At 44.5% G+C, this 18,967-nt stretch overlaps 2 protein-coding genes across 2 annotated transcripts; one reads left to right on the top strand and one right to left on the bottom strand.

Annotated features, from left to right (window-relative positions):
- Positions 1 to 1,027: 1,027 nt before the first annotated feature.
- LOC128298150 (uncharacterized) lies at positions 1,028 to 2,365 on the bottom strand. Its single transcript, XM_053033893.1, has 2 exons — positions 2,236 to 2,365; positions 1,028 to 2,172 (listed from the first exon to the last, which is right to left on the bottom strand). The coding sequence occupies exons 1-2, from the start codon at positions 2,363 to 2,365 to the stop codon at positions 1,028 to 1,030; spliced, it is 1,275 nt and encodes a 424-aa protein (XP_052889853.1).
- A 668-nt stretch (positions 2,366 to 3,033) lies between these two features.
- Positions 3,034 to 6,092, top strand: LOC128300172 (uncharacterized). Its single transcript, XM_053036147.1, has 4 exons — positions 3,034 to 3,142; positions 3,213 to 4,347; positions 4,632 to 4,765; positions 4,834 to 6,092. The coding sequence occupies exons 1-4, from the start codon at positions 3,034 to 3,036 to the stop codon at positions 6,090 to 6,092; spliced, it is 2,637 nt and encodes an 878-aa protein (XP_052892107.1).
- Positions 6,093 to 18,967: the final 12,875 nt, after the last annotated feature.

The raw sequence follows: 18,967 nt of genomic DNA, 5'->3' as shown, positions 1-18,967 counted from the left end.
TAGTAGACAAGTACTCTCGGGGATCACAACAGTTACAATGTTGAAGAGGATGGAGAATAGCAAAGGACCGAAGATGCTGCCTTTAGGTACTCCAAAAGAACTCAATGATATGGAGCAAACCTCACCAACCTGAACGGAGTAACTGCGGGTTTTTACATCAGCTAAGGAAACACGCCCAGCCTTAATAGCTTGGCTAGAAGGATGCTGATGTTCACCAGATCGAATGCAGCTTTGAGGTCCTTACACACCGCATCAACTTGGCACTCTCGAGGTTGGTTGTCACAGATCTTCGAGAGGAAAACCATGCTGGCGCGTGCTAATGATATCTTTGCAGGAGTTGAGAAGTCCTCGATGAACAATGATCTCAAACACTTTCGAACATGTACACAATGAGGTAGTTCCTCCATAGTTCTCCGCATGCGTTTTGTCTCCTTTTTTGTGAGTCGAGAACATCCAGGAAAATGTCCACAAAAGAGGGAATTCGTTTCGCTCTACTGACCTCTAAAATAACTTGCATAGAGGAAGTGCAATGAACAATGATAATACCTTATCTGCAATCAAATCCAACAACATGTTCTAAGAAAGAAATGAAAAATATCGTTCACTATAAATTACTTAAAATCCATTATAAGAATGTAGTATCACACAAAATGTCAATGAAAACACTTGTTCAAGCTTGTAGCGGCTGGCTACTATCGGTTGTTTTGGATTAGTAATACTTGGTTTAAACAATGCTTTCCCGCTTATCACACCATCGCGGTGGAATCGCGTGCAAGTCATGTGCTTCTTCGTATCAGCAGCGTGAAACTGAGAGTGGGAGTACACTGGTGTTTCCTTCACCAAATGTACTCTGATAAGCAATAAAGGTAGTGAAGATATACCTTCGAAAGGTACCTAAGTGAATGAGAATGACTCTGCTGCGTCAAAAGGGCTTTTATCGGCTTGCTTTAATACCACCGTGGTGGTCGTTAAGTACATCAGACTAGCACAGATTGCCATTTTTCTACTGATTGTTTCTTCCTGCTTCTCATATCAGCAGGCTCGCAACGTTTAGCTGTGGCAGATGGCCAGTCACGCGGTTAAACTCATTCACCTCGCAGGCGTACGAATAGCCTCTGGACAGGTTTTCCCGGTCCCAATTGATCCACGTGATACCGCTGCTTACGTCCGTGCAGAAGATGTAGTCGCGGCGGATCTCCTCCAGCGAGATGTGCACATTGTTCACACCGATCAGCACAATGCCCGAGTTTTGGGCTTCGTTGTGCAGGATCTTGTAGTACACCTTCGGTGCTCTAAGCCGAGTCCTGCCATTACCATCAAAGTCCAGGAAGATCTCGTGGTGATCTGCATTACCGTCAGCCTGCGTTTGGACACCGTACGTTCCACCGTACACGCGGACACGAATGTTGCGAGACGCAACGAACGTTTTGACCGAGGCCTCGATACGCTCCCAATTGCCGGCGTTGAAGTTTTGCCACTGTGGCGCAGCGTTCAGGAACCAGAAGGTGGCGTTCTGCTGTGTCGCATACACGAAATCAGCCCGTGCCGCAATGTGCCCGCGGGCCATGTAGATGCCGTTGTTTGTCGTTTGCACCAGCTCGTCAGCGCGCGACTGCGAGCTCAGGATAGTCGCGATCGTTTCCCGCTGCATGTTGACCGTGTACAGTGTGTTGACCGGTACGCCCGTGTAGAAGTTCCCCTGTATCCAACCAGGCCGTGGAACACCCGATTGGAAGCCCGCGTTCGCCGGGGTAAACTCGTGCACCAGATAGTGATTGTCCAACGTCACCTCGTCATGGCAAACGTCCAGTATCTTCGGAAACCGTGCACCCAACTCGAACCCAATCTCGACGATCGTCGCATCGTTGTAGCAACGTCTTGCCGTGCGGCGTGCCACACTGCGCCAATTGGCCGTGCACGAAAAATCGCTAAACGTGTACATTTTGCTCTCGTAGTTGAACTGATCGCCGATCACGCACGTCACCAGGATGGAGGTTTGCTCGGGGTACAGGTCGAAACCGGCCGCACAGGCCAGTTCCAGCTGCTCACCGGCGTCCAACGTCAGAATTCCACTGGACGTCGCTGGATACCGGAACTGCTCCGTACCCGGGATCAGGAAAAGTGGCTGAGGCTGTGGCAGATCACCGTTCAGTGCAACGGAGCACCCGGTGGCTGAAACGGAATATCATAAGCGGTCACTTTTGCCCGGAAACAAACACTCCGGAGACTACTCACCAAACCCGACGTACTCCGACACATCCAACGGAGCATCCTCCGGGAGATCTCGAGCCAGAGGTATATCTCGAGCCCATGCTGCCTGCACCACCAAGAGCAACAACACTCCAGAGACTGGAACGAACTTCATACTTTTGCCAAACCGATTGGACAAATTAATGACGGTGCTGTCGGGGGTTTTTATAGGTGATTGCTCCATTAATTCTGATTCACATTCCAGCGATAAGACACTAATCCCTGAGTTAAGGCTGGTCGAATACAATCCAATTAATGACTGGCAAACGAGGCACCGGGAAGGAAGTGAAGGAATCTTGACAGCCACTCACAAATCTGGTACACTTGCTACGACTATTTCGAGCAGAAACCGGATAAGATAAGATAATCATGTCGATTGTAACGGTTCTGTACTTCTTATCATTGCAAATCTTCAACAAGACCCTCAATCCCCCCTCCAAGCAGTGTTGTCTGTCTGTGTATGTTTCAGTACTAGATTTTGTTTCAGCTTCCCTATTGGGTACGTGGAGGATTAACTCCAAAATCATCCAATGTTTATGAACGCAGCTTACAATCTTGGGGTTTTGGTCGTCGCACCAAGATAAACTCACCTCGAGCTTTGCGTCACAATCTGACACGACCCAATGCTGGAACAGGTGCTTCTGTTCGGTTGCTTATCACCCAAAACAATACATCCACCCCCAAGGGGGGTGTGGTTTGTGAGGACTTACCAACCACGGTGGCTATAAAATGCCCATGCTAAAGTACTGCTTAATGCACTTTCGGCAAGGTAAACGTAGCAATATGAAGTGGTTGCTCTGTTTGGTAACGATCTGTGCGATTGGATCGCTCGGGGAGGGTCGCGATATCCGGCACGAGATTCCGGTAGAGGTGCCGGAAATCGGGAATTTCGGTAAGATATCTTGAAGATTTTCCAATTGCTGATGAGCTAACCTCAATGTTTTGGTCTATCATCTCCATAGCAACCGCTTGCTCGGTCCGCACCACTGGAGATCTTCCTCGTCCACAGCCTCTGATTCTGATTCCAGGCACGGATCAGTTTCGCTATCCTAGCACCAGCAATGGTCTGCTCGAGCTGAACGCTGGCGAAACACTGGAACTCGCTTGTCAGGATGGATTTGCCCTGTTCCCGGGCAAGTCCACCATCACGATCACCTGCGTCATCAACGATCAGTTCAACTACGACAGTCAGATGATTGCGTTCCGGGACTTTGCATGCACGGAGAACTGGCTGAGCACGGCGCGCCGTACCAGTCAGCAGTGCTTCAACGGTGCCAGAATAGTGGAGATTGGCTTTAACGTGGGCCCACGCTTCCCAAAAATCTTGGACGTTTGCCACGACGAGGTGACGTTCGACAATCACTATCTGATACACGAGTTTACCCCGGCGAATGCCGGATTCCAGCAGGGCGTACCCCGTCCGGGCTGGTACCAGGGTGACTTCTACACGGGCGTTAACATCAACGGGCTCTACACGGTCAACACGCAGCGTGCGACCATTGCGACCATCCTGAACTCGCAGGCACGAGCGGACGAGCTGGTGCAAGGCACGGACAACGGTATCTTCATGGCCCGCGGGCACATTGCGGCACGGGCGGACTTTATCTACGGCACGCAGCAGAACGCCACCTTCTGGTTCCTGAACGCGGCGCCACAGTGGCAAAACTTCAACGCCGGCAATTGGGAGCGTATCGAGGCGGCGGCCAAAACGTTCGTAGCGTCGCGCAACATCCGTGTCCGCGTGTACGGTGGAACGTACGGTGTGCAAACGCAGGCCAACGGCAATGGAGATCATCGCGAGATCTTCCTAAACTTTGACCCCAACGGACGGTCGCGGGTACGTGCGCCGAAGGTGTACTACAAGATCCTGCACAACGAAGCCCAAAACTCGGGCATTGTGCTGATCGGTGTGAACAATGTGCACATCTCGCTGGAGGAGATCCGCCGGGACTACATCTTCTGCACGGACGTAAGCGACCGCATCGGATGGATCAACTGGGAGCGGGAAAATATTGCTCTTGGCTATTCGTACGCTTGCGAGGTGAATGAGTTTAACCGCGTGACTGGCCATCTGCCACAGCTGAACGTAGCGAGCCTGCTGATCTAGGGGATTGGTATCGATTCCGCTTTATCTTGCCATGCTGAATGACTTATTGTATTGGGCGCAGAATATACCTAAAGATGCTCGATCAAAACCCATTTCTTATCTTTCATTTACTGTCCTGCAGTACGTTTTGGAATTGGAATTGTTCTTCGATTGTCAAGAAGGTATCGAACGTAGACACAATGCCCGAGAGCTTATCGGGACGATAAGCAGATTATCTGTCGTCTATTCCACCTCGGACATGGATTTAAGTTCGGCAAGGAATGCATTCGATCAGTTCATTTGATACCCGAGAGTCGTACGGTAACAATATGTTGGGCCAAGTGCTTACCATATCGTGTCTGGTTGTAGTGAGTCACCTTCACGCTGCAGTTGCTCGTGATGTCCCCAAAGCGGAAGATGTTTTCCAGTGTAAGAAACTCATCCGGAGAAATTCATTCCAGATATTCTGGACATTCATCGTTTCTTATCTCACACAGCTGGTGGATGTACCGTTCCGTTAGCTGCGTTGCCCTCTCCTCATCAACCTCTCATACTGATTCCTGGGTCGGAGAAATTCTGGCACCCTCAGGATGAGACGAGACAGGTTCTTTTCCCCGCGGGTGCTCCGGTGGAGTTGGTGTGTCAGGAGGGCTTTAAGCTGTTCCCCGAGAAACGGTCCATCACTATTGAGTGTGTGTTAGACGATACTTTTAGTTACGATGGGCAAACGCACCGCATGCAGGACTTCGCCTGCACATCCTACTGGTCAAGCTCGGCCCGGAACACCCAGGAACGCTGCTTCAACGGGTCGGTGATTGTGAATGTGGGCTTTGAGCTGTCGGCAAACCGCTGGGTCAATGTGTTCGATGTGTGTTACGATGAGCTGCTTTACCATACGCACTACGTGCGCCATCGCATGAACCGTGCCAACGGTGGCTATCAGTCCGGCAATCCACGGCCCTCCTGGCACCAGGGTGCGTACTATGCGGGAGTCAACATCAATACGCTGTACACCGTGAACACGCAACGGGAAACGATCGCTACGATACTCAACTCCCAGTCCAGAGCGGATGAACTGGTCCAGAACACCAACAACGGTATCTACATGGCCCGCGGACACATCGCCGCACGGGTAGACTTTATCTACGGCACGGAGCAGAACGCCACCTTCTGGTTCCTGAACGCGGCCCCACAGTGGCAAAACTTTAACGGTGTCAACTGGGAGCGCGTTGAGGCTTCGATACGCGACTTTGTCGGCGAGCGGGACATGGAGCTCACCGTGTACAGTGGTACGTACGGTGTGCAGAAGCTGGCGGACGGCAATGGAGATTACCGGGAGATCTGGCTAGACTTTGAGCCGACCGAGGGACGGCGGCGCGCACCGGCCCCGATGCTGTACTACAAGATCCTGCACAACGAAGCCCAAAACTCGGGCATCGTGATCGTCGGTGTGAACAACGTGCACATACCGACCGATGTCATCCTGCGCGAGTACGTGCTGTGCAAGGATGTGGGCGATCAGGTCGATTGGATCGACTGGCAGCGTACGAACGTTACGATCGGGTACTGTTACGCGTGCGAGGTGAACGAATTCAACGCCGCCATCGGCAAACCGCATCCGCATCTGAACGTGGCCAAGCTGCTGACGAGCGGCGCTGGCACACGGTTCGTATTCTCGCTCTGGGCCACATTTGCCGGCCTCGGGCTGCATGGTGTTTTATTTTTCGTACGCTTCACCCTGCGTGTTGCGGCGTGAGCCCTGCAACATCCGATTGACGTCACCGGTGAGCCCTGCAACGGCAGCACAGTGGGCGCTTGGTAGTTGTCGCTACCGTGAACTGTGAATTAATCCACTGAGAGATGTTTTTATCAGTATTTTAATAAAATTGCTTTTAAAAATGTATTACATTTAGAAACAGTTTAACTTTAAAAAAACATAAATTTTGAAAATGTGAAGGTTTCAAGATGCGAGTATGCCACGAATGTTACGAGCGTTTACCGTTGCCAAACTCTTGCCAAATGTTCCCATTTTCTAGGTGAAAATGTTCGTTTCGTGCCGATTTTCCTACTTCCCCACCGCTTAATGTCGATCTACCTAGCAAAAACCGGTGTGAACAGTAGCATCGGAGTTTCTGTTTCTAAGTCGTTCATTATTTTCATTTTCCTTCGCCCTAACATGCCGCCCGCTTCGTCTTATTCGCGGGGCAAGTGCAAACAAACACAATGCGGAAAGCCATTTTCGGCACACAAATTGCCCGATGGTGCCGGCTCGCGATCGCACAAGTTTTGGGGCGCATCTTCTGCTGCCGGTTGCGAAAGTAAACGAAAGTTTTTGATTCGCTGCAAAACAAAGACTGCAGCCGTGATCGTGAAACCGCCTCTTGCGTTGGTAATTCAAGCTCTGCTCACTCTTTATGCAAGCCGACAGCAACCGGTAATGGCATTCGCCTAATGGTCGTCTCACTTATGAGATGCCACTGGTGCGATACTAGTGCGATGTACTTCTGCTACGGTAGGTTGATTTTCCGTGACCTTCAACCGCTTCCGTGTCTGTGTCCGCGCGTACGGGAATGGAATGAATTTTTTCGTGGGTGCAAGTGGCTCGCAAGTGCGCAATCCTGTGACAAATTGCGAGGGAATGGAATGATGTGTTGCAATCAAATCGAATGTGATTGATGAGGGCTTTTGTGTGTGTGTGTGTGTGTGTGGTGAACTGTGGCCGTTTAATTGAGAGCATTCCAACGTTCGGATTTGTTGCGGTTTTAATCGTTAGACATAATCATGATTTTGCGTTTTTTTTTTCGTTGTAAAGTGGCGGTAAGTTTAAGCGGAAAAAGGTGCACGAACTCGAAAGGTGTGAATAGATTAAAGTGATTTTGGAAGAATTTGATTACGATGGAGTGTTAGTGAAGGAATGAATAAGAATTGTTACTAAATGAGGTGAACACTCAAATATTTAATAACTGCATTGTTGTTTGTTTTTTTTTTATATAAAACAATTCATCTCGCAGCTACTGCCTCAATAACTTAAGACTACTCCATTAGATCAAGATAGTCTGTAGAACATAATTCTACTGAATTTTCTTTGGATAGACTCCAAGAAATCAATTTTAATCTGTTGTAAAGGGGACCATATCACGGACGCAAATTGTACTATAAAGAGAGTGGTTCCACCCTTTGGAACGTCTTTGTTTTATTGAGGATTTTTTTGATAATCTTCTGCAGTATGAAACTTCTTCCGGGGCATTAGTAACTCCGCGAGTTCTTTGAAGTTTTTAAATGGCATTGTTTTTATTTTCCAATTCTACATTTGTGGCCATCGTCACAAGTTCATCAGCAGGTTCTCTGATTAAAGTGATCTGGGCAGCATATAAGCATATCATGTCTGACCAACGGCTAAATGTTTCCTTCGAAATGAGATAAAATCCTTCGAGTTTTGTTTATATCACTATTTTTACATTCCAATCTATCGCTCAGTATGGGGAAAATTTTCTGTATTTGTATGTATCAGACAATTTTTTTATAGAGATATCATATAGGTACGTATAGTTATGGTACACACTGTGTTAAATAATTAATTAATTTCCTACCAAAAAATCTAAATCAACTCCCGATACAAATATTACGTACGACAATGTGTGCACCACTAACACAAAAAACAATCTCAGCAAGCGTTGCCAACCGTTGAAATCGCTTAACGATGTGTGGTAAAGGAAGTGACGTGAGATAAATCACAGTTAGCTACACAAATTATAAGATTAATGGATGGGTTCCTCCTAACTGTGTGCCAAAAATCTCTTTAACGAGGTATGCCTCGCTGAGGAATAATTATTTAAAAAAAAACTCCTTATAACATGTAGCACGGAATTGGTATTTAGTTAATTACACTACTCAGAATAATAACACAAAAACAATGGATTAAACAGATCAAACAATGAGCTATTTGAGAGTATGCAAACGTACCCATTCCGACTGTTCTTCGTCATCTGTAACTGACGGTAACAATAACATCAACAATCGAAAGCTAAGGGTGGATGAATAATATTCCAATTAGCAATATCAATACACCTCCACCACCCATCCTTTTCGAATGGGAATGTGCTCATGAACGTGATCGTGGCGAACGATACATTCTTCGGGTCGCTGTTTAGTGTTTTAAGAAACGATTACACGCCACCAAAATTCCATTCATTGCTCGTGTTGGTGTTTGAAAATGATGAGATAGGTTCAGAAAAATGCGTTCAATACTAACCGTACCGATGTGCGAGTAGCGAATTTAATTCGTTTCCTATATTTATGTTTGCAGATATTTATGTGCAGAGAAGTTCGCGTAACTTTCTAATTTCCTAATAATATATAATTCCCTTTATAATATCGTTTATATTTAGTATTCAGGGATCGATTTCTTCTCTGCACGTTATTAAGCAAATTGATAACTGATACTTTTACGTTTACTTACTCTAAAGCTTTTACCAAAAATTATGTTTATAATATTTTAATGTAACATGTTTTTGAGTTTTCGCTTAACTCGGGAAATTGCGTTATTTATATAATTTATATTTATTCGATATTCAATATTATTTCTTATTCAATTTTTATTTTATAATTATGTTGGTTGTAAAATTATGCAATTTTTAATAATTTAAAGTGTTAATATAAAGTAAATTATGTATCAAACTGGTCAATATTGCAACATTTATCTTAATTATAGTGATTAAAAAATAAGATTATAATATAAAACAAATTAAAATAAAACATTTTTAAGAGTTCATGAGAACTTTTCTCAGGAACTTAATTCTTCCCCATCGCAACCACAACCTGTTGATGTCACGCAGTTCGTCAGCATCCATCTTTAACACCTCCGGGGTAGTAATTAATACTAAGTGGCATCATTTACCAAACCAAGCGCCACACAGATGAGCGGTGCTGAGATCATAACTCATAAATAGTAAACCTGTCGTCGGAAGTGCCACATAAGAATACACCCATAACTCTCAATTTCACTGTCACACACTCGGCCATATCTGCTAGTTCCTGGTTTTGATTACTTCTTGTGCCGCTCGCAGTGTATATTTTCATTTTCCCACGGCACCATCCCCAGCCTAATCATGGGGGGGGGTCTTGAACTTGAAGACGAAAGGAAGCAAAAAAGCATCTCGTCTAATTTTAAACGATCCTGCACTTCGCTAAATGACCGCTTCAAATCAATCCGCAATGGACGATGACAAATTTCCGGCCACCTCAGACGTGGATCATGTAACGTTGTGTGTGTGTGTTTTTTCCCACGCCCCAAGCAGCTTCTTGCAGGCTCCAAGGTTAGCCCAACACGCACACTACAAAGCGACCAAAACAACCGCTGATTGACAAAACGTCCATCCGTCCAGCGGTGGGTTGCCTATTTTGTCGCACGCCTGAAAGTATTATATTGGTTTATTCTCTTTTTCTTTTCTCTCCTCGCATCCCATCTCACGTGGAAGGTTCTATTTTTTCGCTTCTATTTCCATTTCGGCGGGTTTTTTTTTTTTGAACAGGCGGTTTGACGTGCGCTTGACCCAACGCGTTTGATGGTCGTCTCGATCCTTAAGGGTTGCGCATACGCGCTTCTGGCGGACTGGTGCGCAATTCGTTGTGTACCGCTTGCAGGGATTCATATTTTGGTGCCTTTCAACGCCGCTCCTTAGCGAACACAACGACTGTCGGAGCAGTCGTCCGCGATCCGGTGCCAGTTTTTGGGGTTAGCCAATCAGTACACCGCCGAACGAACAGCAATTCGCAAATGTTGCTTCCGACCGATGTAAGCTTTGTGTGGTCATTGTGTGATAAGTGTTTTGGTGCAAACGCAGGCCAAACTATTAATTTAATCGAGGTATGTTTTTATTAATCGTTCACAGAATGTGTTGTGATTGTGGTTCTGCAAATTCGCACTAGAAAGTTTAACTGATTTATTGAGCTCATCGAAGGGTGACACTCTGTAAGATGCAGTCGAACAAACCCACACGTGTGTTAACCAGTTCCACCTTAAAGTGATCACGATTGCGTAAGAGAAACCTGCCAACATAAGAGGGGAGGGAAAAACTACCCCCTTGTAAGCGTTTTAGGGGGCGTTTTGCGCGTTTATCAAAGTGAATTCGCACACAGTGCTTCGTTATATCATCGGCACGCGTACATATTCAAATACCGCCAAAAGCGAACGCGAATTGTGTTGGAAAGTGTAAAGCGATCGAAAAAAGTGCACCTTTGCACACCGTGATCACCTCCTCCTATACCTTCACTAAGCCGTTTAGGGTAGATGTGTGTGCCCCGTTTCAACACCGCGTAGCGTACAGTGAATAGGTGTTTAGGATGAACTTTTTCAACCCACAAATTCCACGCTTCCTGGCACACTTGCCGGAAGACAACGACGAGCAGGGTGAAGAACAACACCAGCGGCGACCGCACAACAACAACAACGATGACGGTGGCGATGGGGATGATGATGATGAGGAGGAGGGCGAAAATGATACGAGCGACACGGAGGATGACAGTGGGATCGCTGACGAGGCGCCCGCGTCGGACCTCTTTGCCAACCTGAGCATAACCGATCCGCTGAGCGTGCAGAACAGTGCGCTGAACAATTTTTTCCACTACTGGTAAGTTACTAGATACACGTAACAATTAAGTAAAAATAGTTAGTTTTTATAAAAATTGTTTTAAAAAAATAATAACATACACAATATCATATTGTGCTTATAAAAATGATTGGGAATTGATTTTTGTAATATTTAATTTGTGTCTTTGCATCTTTTATTTTTATCTTTAATTTATCATTATTTTATTATAATAATTTTTTTTAAATAATTTATCATTAAAAAGTCACCCTTTTTGACTAATGACACAGTTCGGCAAAAACGTCATCTGAGAAGCCGCGTTTTTTTCAACAGCAATGTTCTCTTCTACACGCGTTCTGCCACAGTGTTGTAGACAAATCTTTCGACAAACTCTCACGTTGCTTTTCCTTCTTCCCAATGGCCACACACACCAACCGTTTCCTTTCAGCGGTTGTGACGCGTTTCGAAAGGTAATAGAAATGAAATCCAAGAAGAAAAAAACCATCCACCTCCCATGTCACCTGCACACTGAACCTGTGGTGTGCTGTCACTGGCTCACCGAGCACACGCATTCGGGCGTACTGCTAACGAAAATAAATTCACATTTCTCTCGCAGATCGTAGTCCATTTGGCAAACTTTTTCTTTGAACGCTCTTCCCCCGTTTCTCAAGCACGATCAGTGTATGTTGGTTGGTGCAGACGGTAGAATTCGTTGTTTTGATTTAGCGAAATATTTAACCATCTAATTCATCACCGGCACACCGTCCGGGAAAGCCAGGGCGGTTTAGTGCTGTCTGCAGCGTGTCTTGTCAGCAACAAATGAAAAAAAATATAGCGTACCAATGATGTTTAAATTCATTCATCGGTAAACTGTTGATGGATTGCAACCGAATTGCAGGGCGAGAGCTTTTTGTTTTTGCTTTTAAGGAATAATAAATCACACATATTTGTTGTACAGTTCGTAACATAACTATAAGATTACTAATTTATTTGCGAATAGAAGGAATAGAGGGTCAACTCTTCCATGGCCTCAAATTTATTGGAGAATTCTCATCATTTGAGATTTGGAGAAAATTACAGCTTTAAGACAGGGATATTGAGAGACTTTGGGTAAATATATACCTATACCAATACATCTATTAGGAGCATGACAGTGAGCTGTATACAAATGCGTATTTAAGGCACTTTCAGCATATAGATTGACACTTTCATACAGCAATGTCTAGCTTGTTCAGATGTTTCTCCATCTTTTAACCACTAATTCCAACCTCATGGAAGCTCTCATGATGATCTATGAGATCATTTTGCCCACGATCTTTGACTTCTGCTACATAAGAACATATCTGATGTCGTAGGTTTAGATATATCGATATACAGGCAGTCCCCGAGATACGCGGATCCTCTTATACGCGGATTCGGAGATACGCGGTTTTTTGACATACGCGAAATTTGACAGCTGAGCTAGTTTATAGCACAAAATTTAAGCAAAATGGTGAAAAATTGGTCGAAAATATCTTTTATGTCACATAAAACATTTGTTTTTAGCTTATTTTAATGTAACCTTTCTAAAAATCGCCTGATCCGTTGCATAAATCCAATGCAGAGAAGGAAGTCGACTCTGTGACTTTGAGGTATAAACGAAATTGCACCACGATTCGACTTACGCGGAAATTCGAGTTACGCGGATTTTTCCCGGGTTATAGCGGTTCGCTATAATAGCGTATCTCGGGGACTGCCTGTATATCTTTATTCCAAGAATTGCACCTTGCTTTGCGATATTCGGAAGACATCTAGGGTCTCTCATTTTGCGGTCTAAACTAATTTTATTTCAAATCTACACATCTCCATTTTACATCTTTTGCATTTCTTCGATTTAAACTTAAATAATTAATATAATAATCATACAATTATTTTCCGAACTGTACTCGGGAACAGCAATAGCACTGCACCGCATGGAAACAGGTCTTCATCTCTCCAATTTATTTAACGTCATCGAAAATCGTTCACCAAGCAGTACTTTGGGTGTGTCGATGGAATTTTTGAATCGGTTTCATATGATGCTATAAACATGCAATGCGATCACCACGATCACGGTCCCACAACCATCTGGCACATCAGGTTGAAATGGATAGGGGTGAAACCAACAAAAAAAAATCCATCCAATCCAGACGCCACTTGAGCGAAAATATTTGCACTCACTTGAGCCAGACGGTGAATGGTTTGCAGATTTCTATTTCCAGCAATGCAAAAATGCTGAAAAGTCTACCAGTTTGGCTGGAATGTGTGTTCAGCGATTGGCGAAGGTTTTGGGCAATTTAGCTCTCCAACATTATAGCCTAACCTTGAACGAACTGAAAAGAAATGGAAAAATGGAAACCAAATGGCAGTCAAAAAAGGTGAAACTATCTCGAGAACAATAACTTCCAGTTAGCAACGCCATTTAGACGACCAAACTTTGGGGAGAGCTACGTTCGCGAACGATAAACCACGAACGCGCTGACAAGGAAGATCCAAGTTCAGCCATTAGAGGGAAATTTATAGCGACATTCGCTGATCATTGGAAAACGATCGTGCCGTTTCGCAGTCTCGCTGCGCGCACCGAAACATCTTGCGATCGGCTGGCAAGGAGATTTATTTTTATTATTATAATCATTACCAGTGAAGATCGAAGATCATCGTCTTTCGGGATCGCCCACACGCTCTTCCGGTGTGTGGTTTTTGTGGGTGTGTTTGTGTACGAAAACTCGATCGCGATCGAAATGACGCGAGCGTTTGCGACGGTGGCAATAATTATATTGACGTCAAACGTATCTTCCTTTGCTGTGAATGAATGGATAAAATAGTACGAAAAGGAAAACGCGAGCAAGGAAAACATTATGAACCCTGGTTGAATGATCTAACCGAAATCCCCTCGGAACAGCGATCCGGCGCACGAACCCGGCGGCATGTTGAATATGTGGTGATTTTCAAAATATAAAATCCCATAGCTAGTAAAACCATATGTCACCCATTACCACAGTTCAGCCCCCTTTGCAGCAGCTTCCCTTCGTTTGGGGTAACTCTAACCCACACAACAACAAAAAAACACCCGCCCGATCTCAACATATTGGCACACCCTAAACCAAAGGAAAACAAAACTCCTCCGCAAAACTTCACTAAACCACTTCAAAACCTTGGGAGTGTTGCTCGAAAGGGGGTTTTGCGGATTGCAATGGAGCAGTAAAAACTTCACCACCTTCACCTCTGCACCGCACCACCTTTTCGGCCAAAACACATGGGATTGAGAAAATCTGCAACCGTTACCGGGGGCGCCCGGAAAATGGTTTCGGGGCAAAACAAACGTCAGCGGAGATACACACACACACACCGATGAGGGGGTGGGGGAGAGATCCTTTTTGGAGAAATCGTTGGAAACAACCGTGGGACCCGTGGGGGAAGGGATGGTTTGACTGCGTACGCACTTGCACTTGGTGGCCTTCGGAAGACCCGGTCCGGTGCGAGCACAGTCAGTCGGTAGTGACAGTCGACCGTCGGCGGATCTATCTCATACCCGTTCCCAAAGGGGAAATATTCGATTCATGTGCTTGTGTCGCGTACTGTACAGGACGGACATTTTGTTCTGCTCACTTCCGGTGGGACGATTGTGTGACATAAACGTGTGTATTAGACGCCAGTGTGTGTAACTCTTGCGATGTGAAGCAAATAATGAGACAACACCGATTAGGAAACGTGATCGTGTAAAACGCTCCACTGTAAAAAAAACAATTTCTAAACCATCTGATCGCAAGCAAATGTGACATATATATGCTTGGTCCCGTCTCGTGCGCTGGTTGCTTACGAAAGGGGTTTTTTTTATTTTAATTTACTATGAAGAAAGGGGAATAGAAGCAACCGAGACTTACCGGTGACAATCGTCTGGTTGATGCTATTTAGACATCCCATCCTTAACGCATTAAATTTAAGCAGATATTCACCTTCTGGTGCAAACATCATGCCAGTGTGTCCCATATTTCTACCATACTACTGCTGGCACGCGCCCAAAACACATCCTACACCTTGTACTGTGTGCGATTTAGTGGGTTGATTTCTTCTTTGCAAGCTAATTATTACTGCCCGATTGGCGTTATGGTTTTACTTAAGCGGTAGAGTAAACGGTGGGAAACTTTACGATTATATAAATACGACACAAACGCTCAACAAGTGCGAACCGATGAGCGTACATAAACGTGTGGTAGCTTATGTTTCGAACGATTCACTTGTGAAGCACCATGCGTCTCCATTGAGGAATAATTATTTTTTGAGTTTTATTTTATTTTATGCTCTTTTCCTATCCGCATTTTGAAGGATAATTAAATTTGTCATAAAAAAATTACAAACCATTACAACATCACTCCGCTTGGGAGAGAATCGTGCGGTAAATTATTATTTGTTTGGTTGAATTATGCAGCACCATGCGCCTCCATTGAGGAACGAATTTTTCTGTTAGTTTATAGTTTATAGTTTTATGCCCTTTTTACTTCCTCAAGTTGAAGGAGGTAATTAAATGTGGCAGACAAAAACATTCAAACGCATTTTAATACCCGTTGAGTAACGATCGCTTTCAGTGGAAAATACGACCATTGCACAATTCATTCCCTGTGCGTTTGGATACATTTTTTACTTAACCACATCCTGTTATTTGCCGGTTGTTATTTTTTCCTATCGTTGAACCGAGCAGTTGTAAGAAAATACTCGTTCTTGACAGAAAAATCTTCAGCCGCACGATACGTTCGCCACAACCACAGGAAAAAAAAACAACCGAACATGATGAGTGACGGTCCGGTTCGGGTAGGTTCGAAGATGATTCATTTGACAATCGGTACTTCTGCGTGACGGACATCACCGGGACGATGTTTGTTGTCCGTTGAGTGCAACTGGGCCGTTCCCATGATCGGTGATGGTCCTGATCGATTGCTTTGCTCCGAGGTACCCGCAACGTTACGGCAGGGCAGGCGGACCTGTTCGAAATCCGTGTCCGCTATGTTTAGACGCACTAATTTTGTAACTGCACCACCGGTTGAAGTGTTGCGCTGCGCTATCTGAGATTCGGCCCATTGCAAACTGCCCGACCAGCAGTTGAGTGCTCTCCTGAGACGTGTGCTATTTTCGCCGTATCTTGCGTAGGGATCGCAGGATTAACTGCTCTTGACTAAGCGGATCTTGCGTAAAGGGGAAATTAAAAAAAAAACAAAATGGAGGAATTTAATTTTTAATTAAAAAAAATAGATGTTTAGTTTTAGAAGTTGTTGAATTATGAGTTAGAAATACACTTTCATAATTTTATGTTTTTGGTCGTAATAATAATGTCTTGGTCCTGACATGTTTCATCACATGCTTATTTTATATGATTCATGTCAGGCTGGTATTATTCCCAACCAACATAATATACTGTATATATTAAAGTGTATTAATAGAATTGCACCTCATAAGTCAATTCAATTTTCCTTGATTGAAAATTTCCATAAACAGTTTGTAAATCATCCAATGTAGTTTTCTTTCTATTTGGCTTTGCATTATTTAAGAAAAGGAAATGTACTGCTGGCAAATTTAGGTAATTATTCCTCGTTTCCCCAAAGTATCATTCATATTTATGGAGGCAAACTAAGTGAAGTTTGATTATAAAACAAAGGATTTTCTAATAATGGACTTATGGCTTGTAGTTGACAGTCCTAGAACCTAATATTTTGTGACATCATAATCATGAAGCGTTATAGGAAAGCACAGAATCTAAGAATTCCACTGTCAAAATGTGGAATACCTCGGCATAAATGAAGAACAAGAGCGATCTTTCCCGTCCCGATTTAAAGTTAAAATTCGTTAGTATGATGAATAAATCCAATATTGCAAATCACTCAAACCATTTTTTCCGTATATCTAATTATTAGAAACAAAGAAATGTATTCAATATATCTGAACGTATCTGACGTTTTTTTTCGTGAACACTAACTGGTTATTTTTTTCTAAATAAAACAGCAAATCAACCGACATGTTTGATCAATGATTTGCAGTGTTGCTTTAATGGTAACGATTTCCTGCTTCAATTGTTGATTGATTCGATCGGGGAGCAAATAAAAGTGCGACTATCGACTCGTATGCCAATCATTTCTACCCAAACAACATCAACGCCAGTCCGGCGGGTCTAAATCCGCTCGATCGGTGGTCTTTGGTGGATCTCGCAGCGATAGGACTAAATTTAGTTTTATCCCCTTCCCCGTATCTAACCCACCCATGGTAACCCGGTGGCAGATGCGATAAACAAACGATTCTATTCGGAAACTAGCGAACGGCATTTCATGTTCCCCTGTGGCCCCCCTTTCCCTCGATTTTTCACACATCTCAATGGTAGATAGCGTATCGTTTTGTTTGTTTATTGCCACAGGCATGTTTTTTTTCTCTCTCTCTCTCGTCATCGGTAGCTTTAGCCGGCCACAAATAGGTTGGGGTTAAAAAGTAAATAAACACGCAACGCATGCGATTCCCTTGGTTTAACGCCATCGACAGGCCCAATTTCGCGAGTTCTTGTTCCGGATAAGCGATGCGTTGCGGCGTTCTTGATGCGTCGGAAGTGAACCACTAGTTGCTTGCAGGTGGATGTCCTTGCGAACCCGGGGCGGGGGGAATGCTTTTTCCCGCGCGTCCCTCTGCCCTGGAACTTTGGTGGCAAACTGCAGCATCGAGGGCAAGGCAGCAGCGTACAAAAAACATGTAATGGTTTAATTAACACGAATTACAGCGCACACCAAAGTACTCGGGCGATTGTCAAGGACTCTCGGTTGAAAGTGAGCGCTGATGTGATGACAGCCAGCGAAGGACAAGGCTATTTTAGAAAACCCTCCGATGCTGTTAATCCCCTAAGCAGATTAAACATCGTTCGGAAATTAGTTCAAGGGTAACACTTACCGAAGTATCCGGAGTTGCAAACGGTACCGAAACGCAATGGAGGCGCATGGTCGCTCACGACACTGAACTGGCTGCGTACTGTGGATTAAGATCTTGCTTCATCATCACTTTTAAAAGCATCCGAGTACATCGCGAATCGTAGAGAACAATTTCAATTTTAGTTTAAGCAAAAAAGTATCTGATGGTTGCATTACAGCTGTGCTCAAAACAACATTGTTGCCTCAATTGTTTACATTTTTTGGTATAAACAAAGTGTAGCATGAAAGTCATTAGTATGCGTACATCAAAAGTGACTATATTGCAAACAATACTCACCTCTTTTACGTTTACACAACAGGAAACCCATTTCAAGATGAATTGTTTGACGTGACATCAAGCGATCTCTCTAAGCATCTCCGTTGCATGTTTCGCCGTAGAAAATGTTTCGTTTTCTTGCTTTTTATTTTTTGGTGTTGACTGTCCACTAATAAGCCCCCTTTGCCACAAACCAAATTCTATCACGGCATGACGTTCCATACACTAATGACGGACGAAAACCGATCCCACTTCCACGGCGGCTTAAAGAGATGAGTTTCGTTATTTATCTTCCGGGAACCGCCAAACAACCCTTCGTCCATTTACGCTGATGGATTGATTCGCCGAACTGCGGAGGATTGATCTTTCCTGCCCAGCTCGTTTCGTGAGTGTGTGTTGATGGTTGCTGACGGGTTGCAGGATTAAAGGGGCGGTGTTCGTGCTACGCAATGGAGACGCATGGTTGCTCATGAATGACAGAAGCTTAAGAAGGAGAAAAAAAATAACTAAAGCGAAGCGAAAAATACGCTTCACGTTTCACGTCTAGCAAAACCGACCGACATTGTTGCGTCAGTAAGAAAATGAGCAAAAATAAGCAATAAAACACGATAGGGGGAAAAAAATACTAAAAGTACGCAGCCAAAAAGAAAAAAAAGTGTGGATTTTCCCATCGTTATGCGTGACGTGCCGGTTGTGTCGCACGTACATTACGATGAAGTGTTGAAGTGACGTTCGTCCAACGGTAGTATCTTTCAGTTTCTGTTCCGGTGACAGTCGTACGCTTTTGCTGCAGATAGGAAGGTGATCGTGA

This window comes from Anopheles moucheti, chromosome 2 (genome assembly GCF_943734755.1).
Source record: "Anopheles moucheti chromosome 2, idAnoMoucSN_F20_07, whole genome shotgun sequence".
In the NCBI taxonomy this organism is placed as follows: domain Eukaryota; kingdom Metazoa; phylum Arthropoda; class Insecta; order Diptera; family Culicidae; genus Anopheles; species Anopheles moucheti.
The sequence above is the reverse complement of the archived record's forward strand: the minus strand, read 5'-3'. Positions and strand labels throughout refer to the sequence as shown.

What these genes read in the sequence shown, in the direction of transcription:
- LOC128298150 (XM_053033893.1), bottom strand. Translation starts at nt 2,365, where the DNA reads ATGAAGTTCGTTCCAGTCTCTGGAGTGTTGTTGCTCTTGGTGGTGCAG. An exon ending in GTCGGAGTACGTCGGGTTTG is followed by an intron (nt 2,173 to 2,235) that starts GTGAGTAGTCTC and finishes ATTCCGTTTCAG; the next exon opens with CCACCGGGTGCTCCGTTGCA.
- LOC128300172 (XM_053036147.1), top strand. Translation starts at nt 3,034, where the DNA reads ATGAAGTGGTTGCTCTGTTTGGTAACGATCTGTGCGATTGGATCGCTC. An exon ending in GCCGGAAATCGGGAATTTCG is followed by an intron (nt 3,143 to 3,212) that starts GTAAGATATCTT and finishes TCATCTCCATAG; the next exon opens with CAACCGCTTGCTCGGTCCGC. An exon ending in AGCGGAAGATGTTTTCCAGT is followed by an intron (nt 4,766 to 4,833) that starts GTAAGAAACTCA and finishes TATCTCACACAG; the next exon opens with CTGGTGGATGTACCGTTCCG.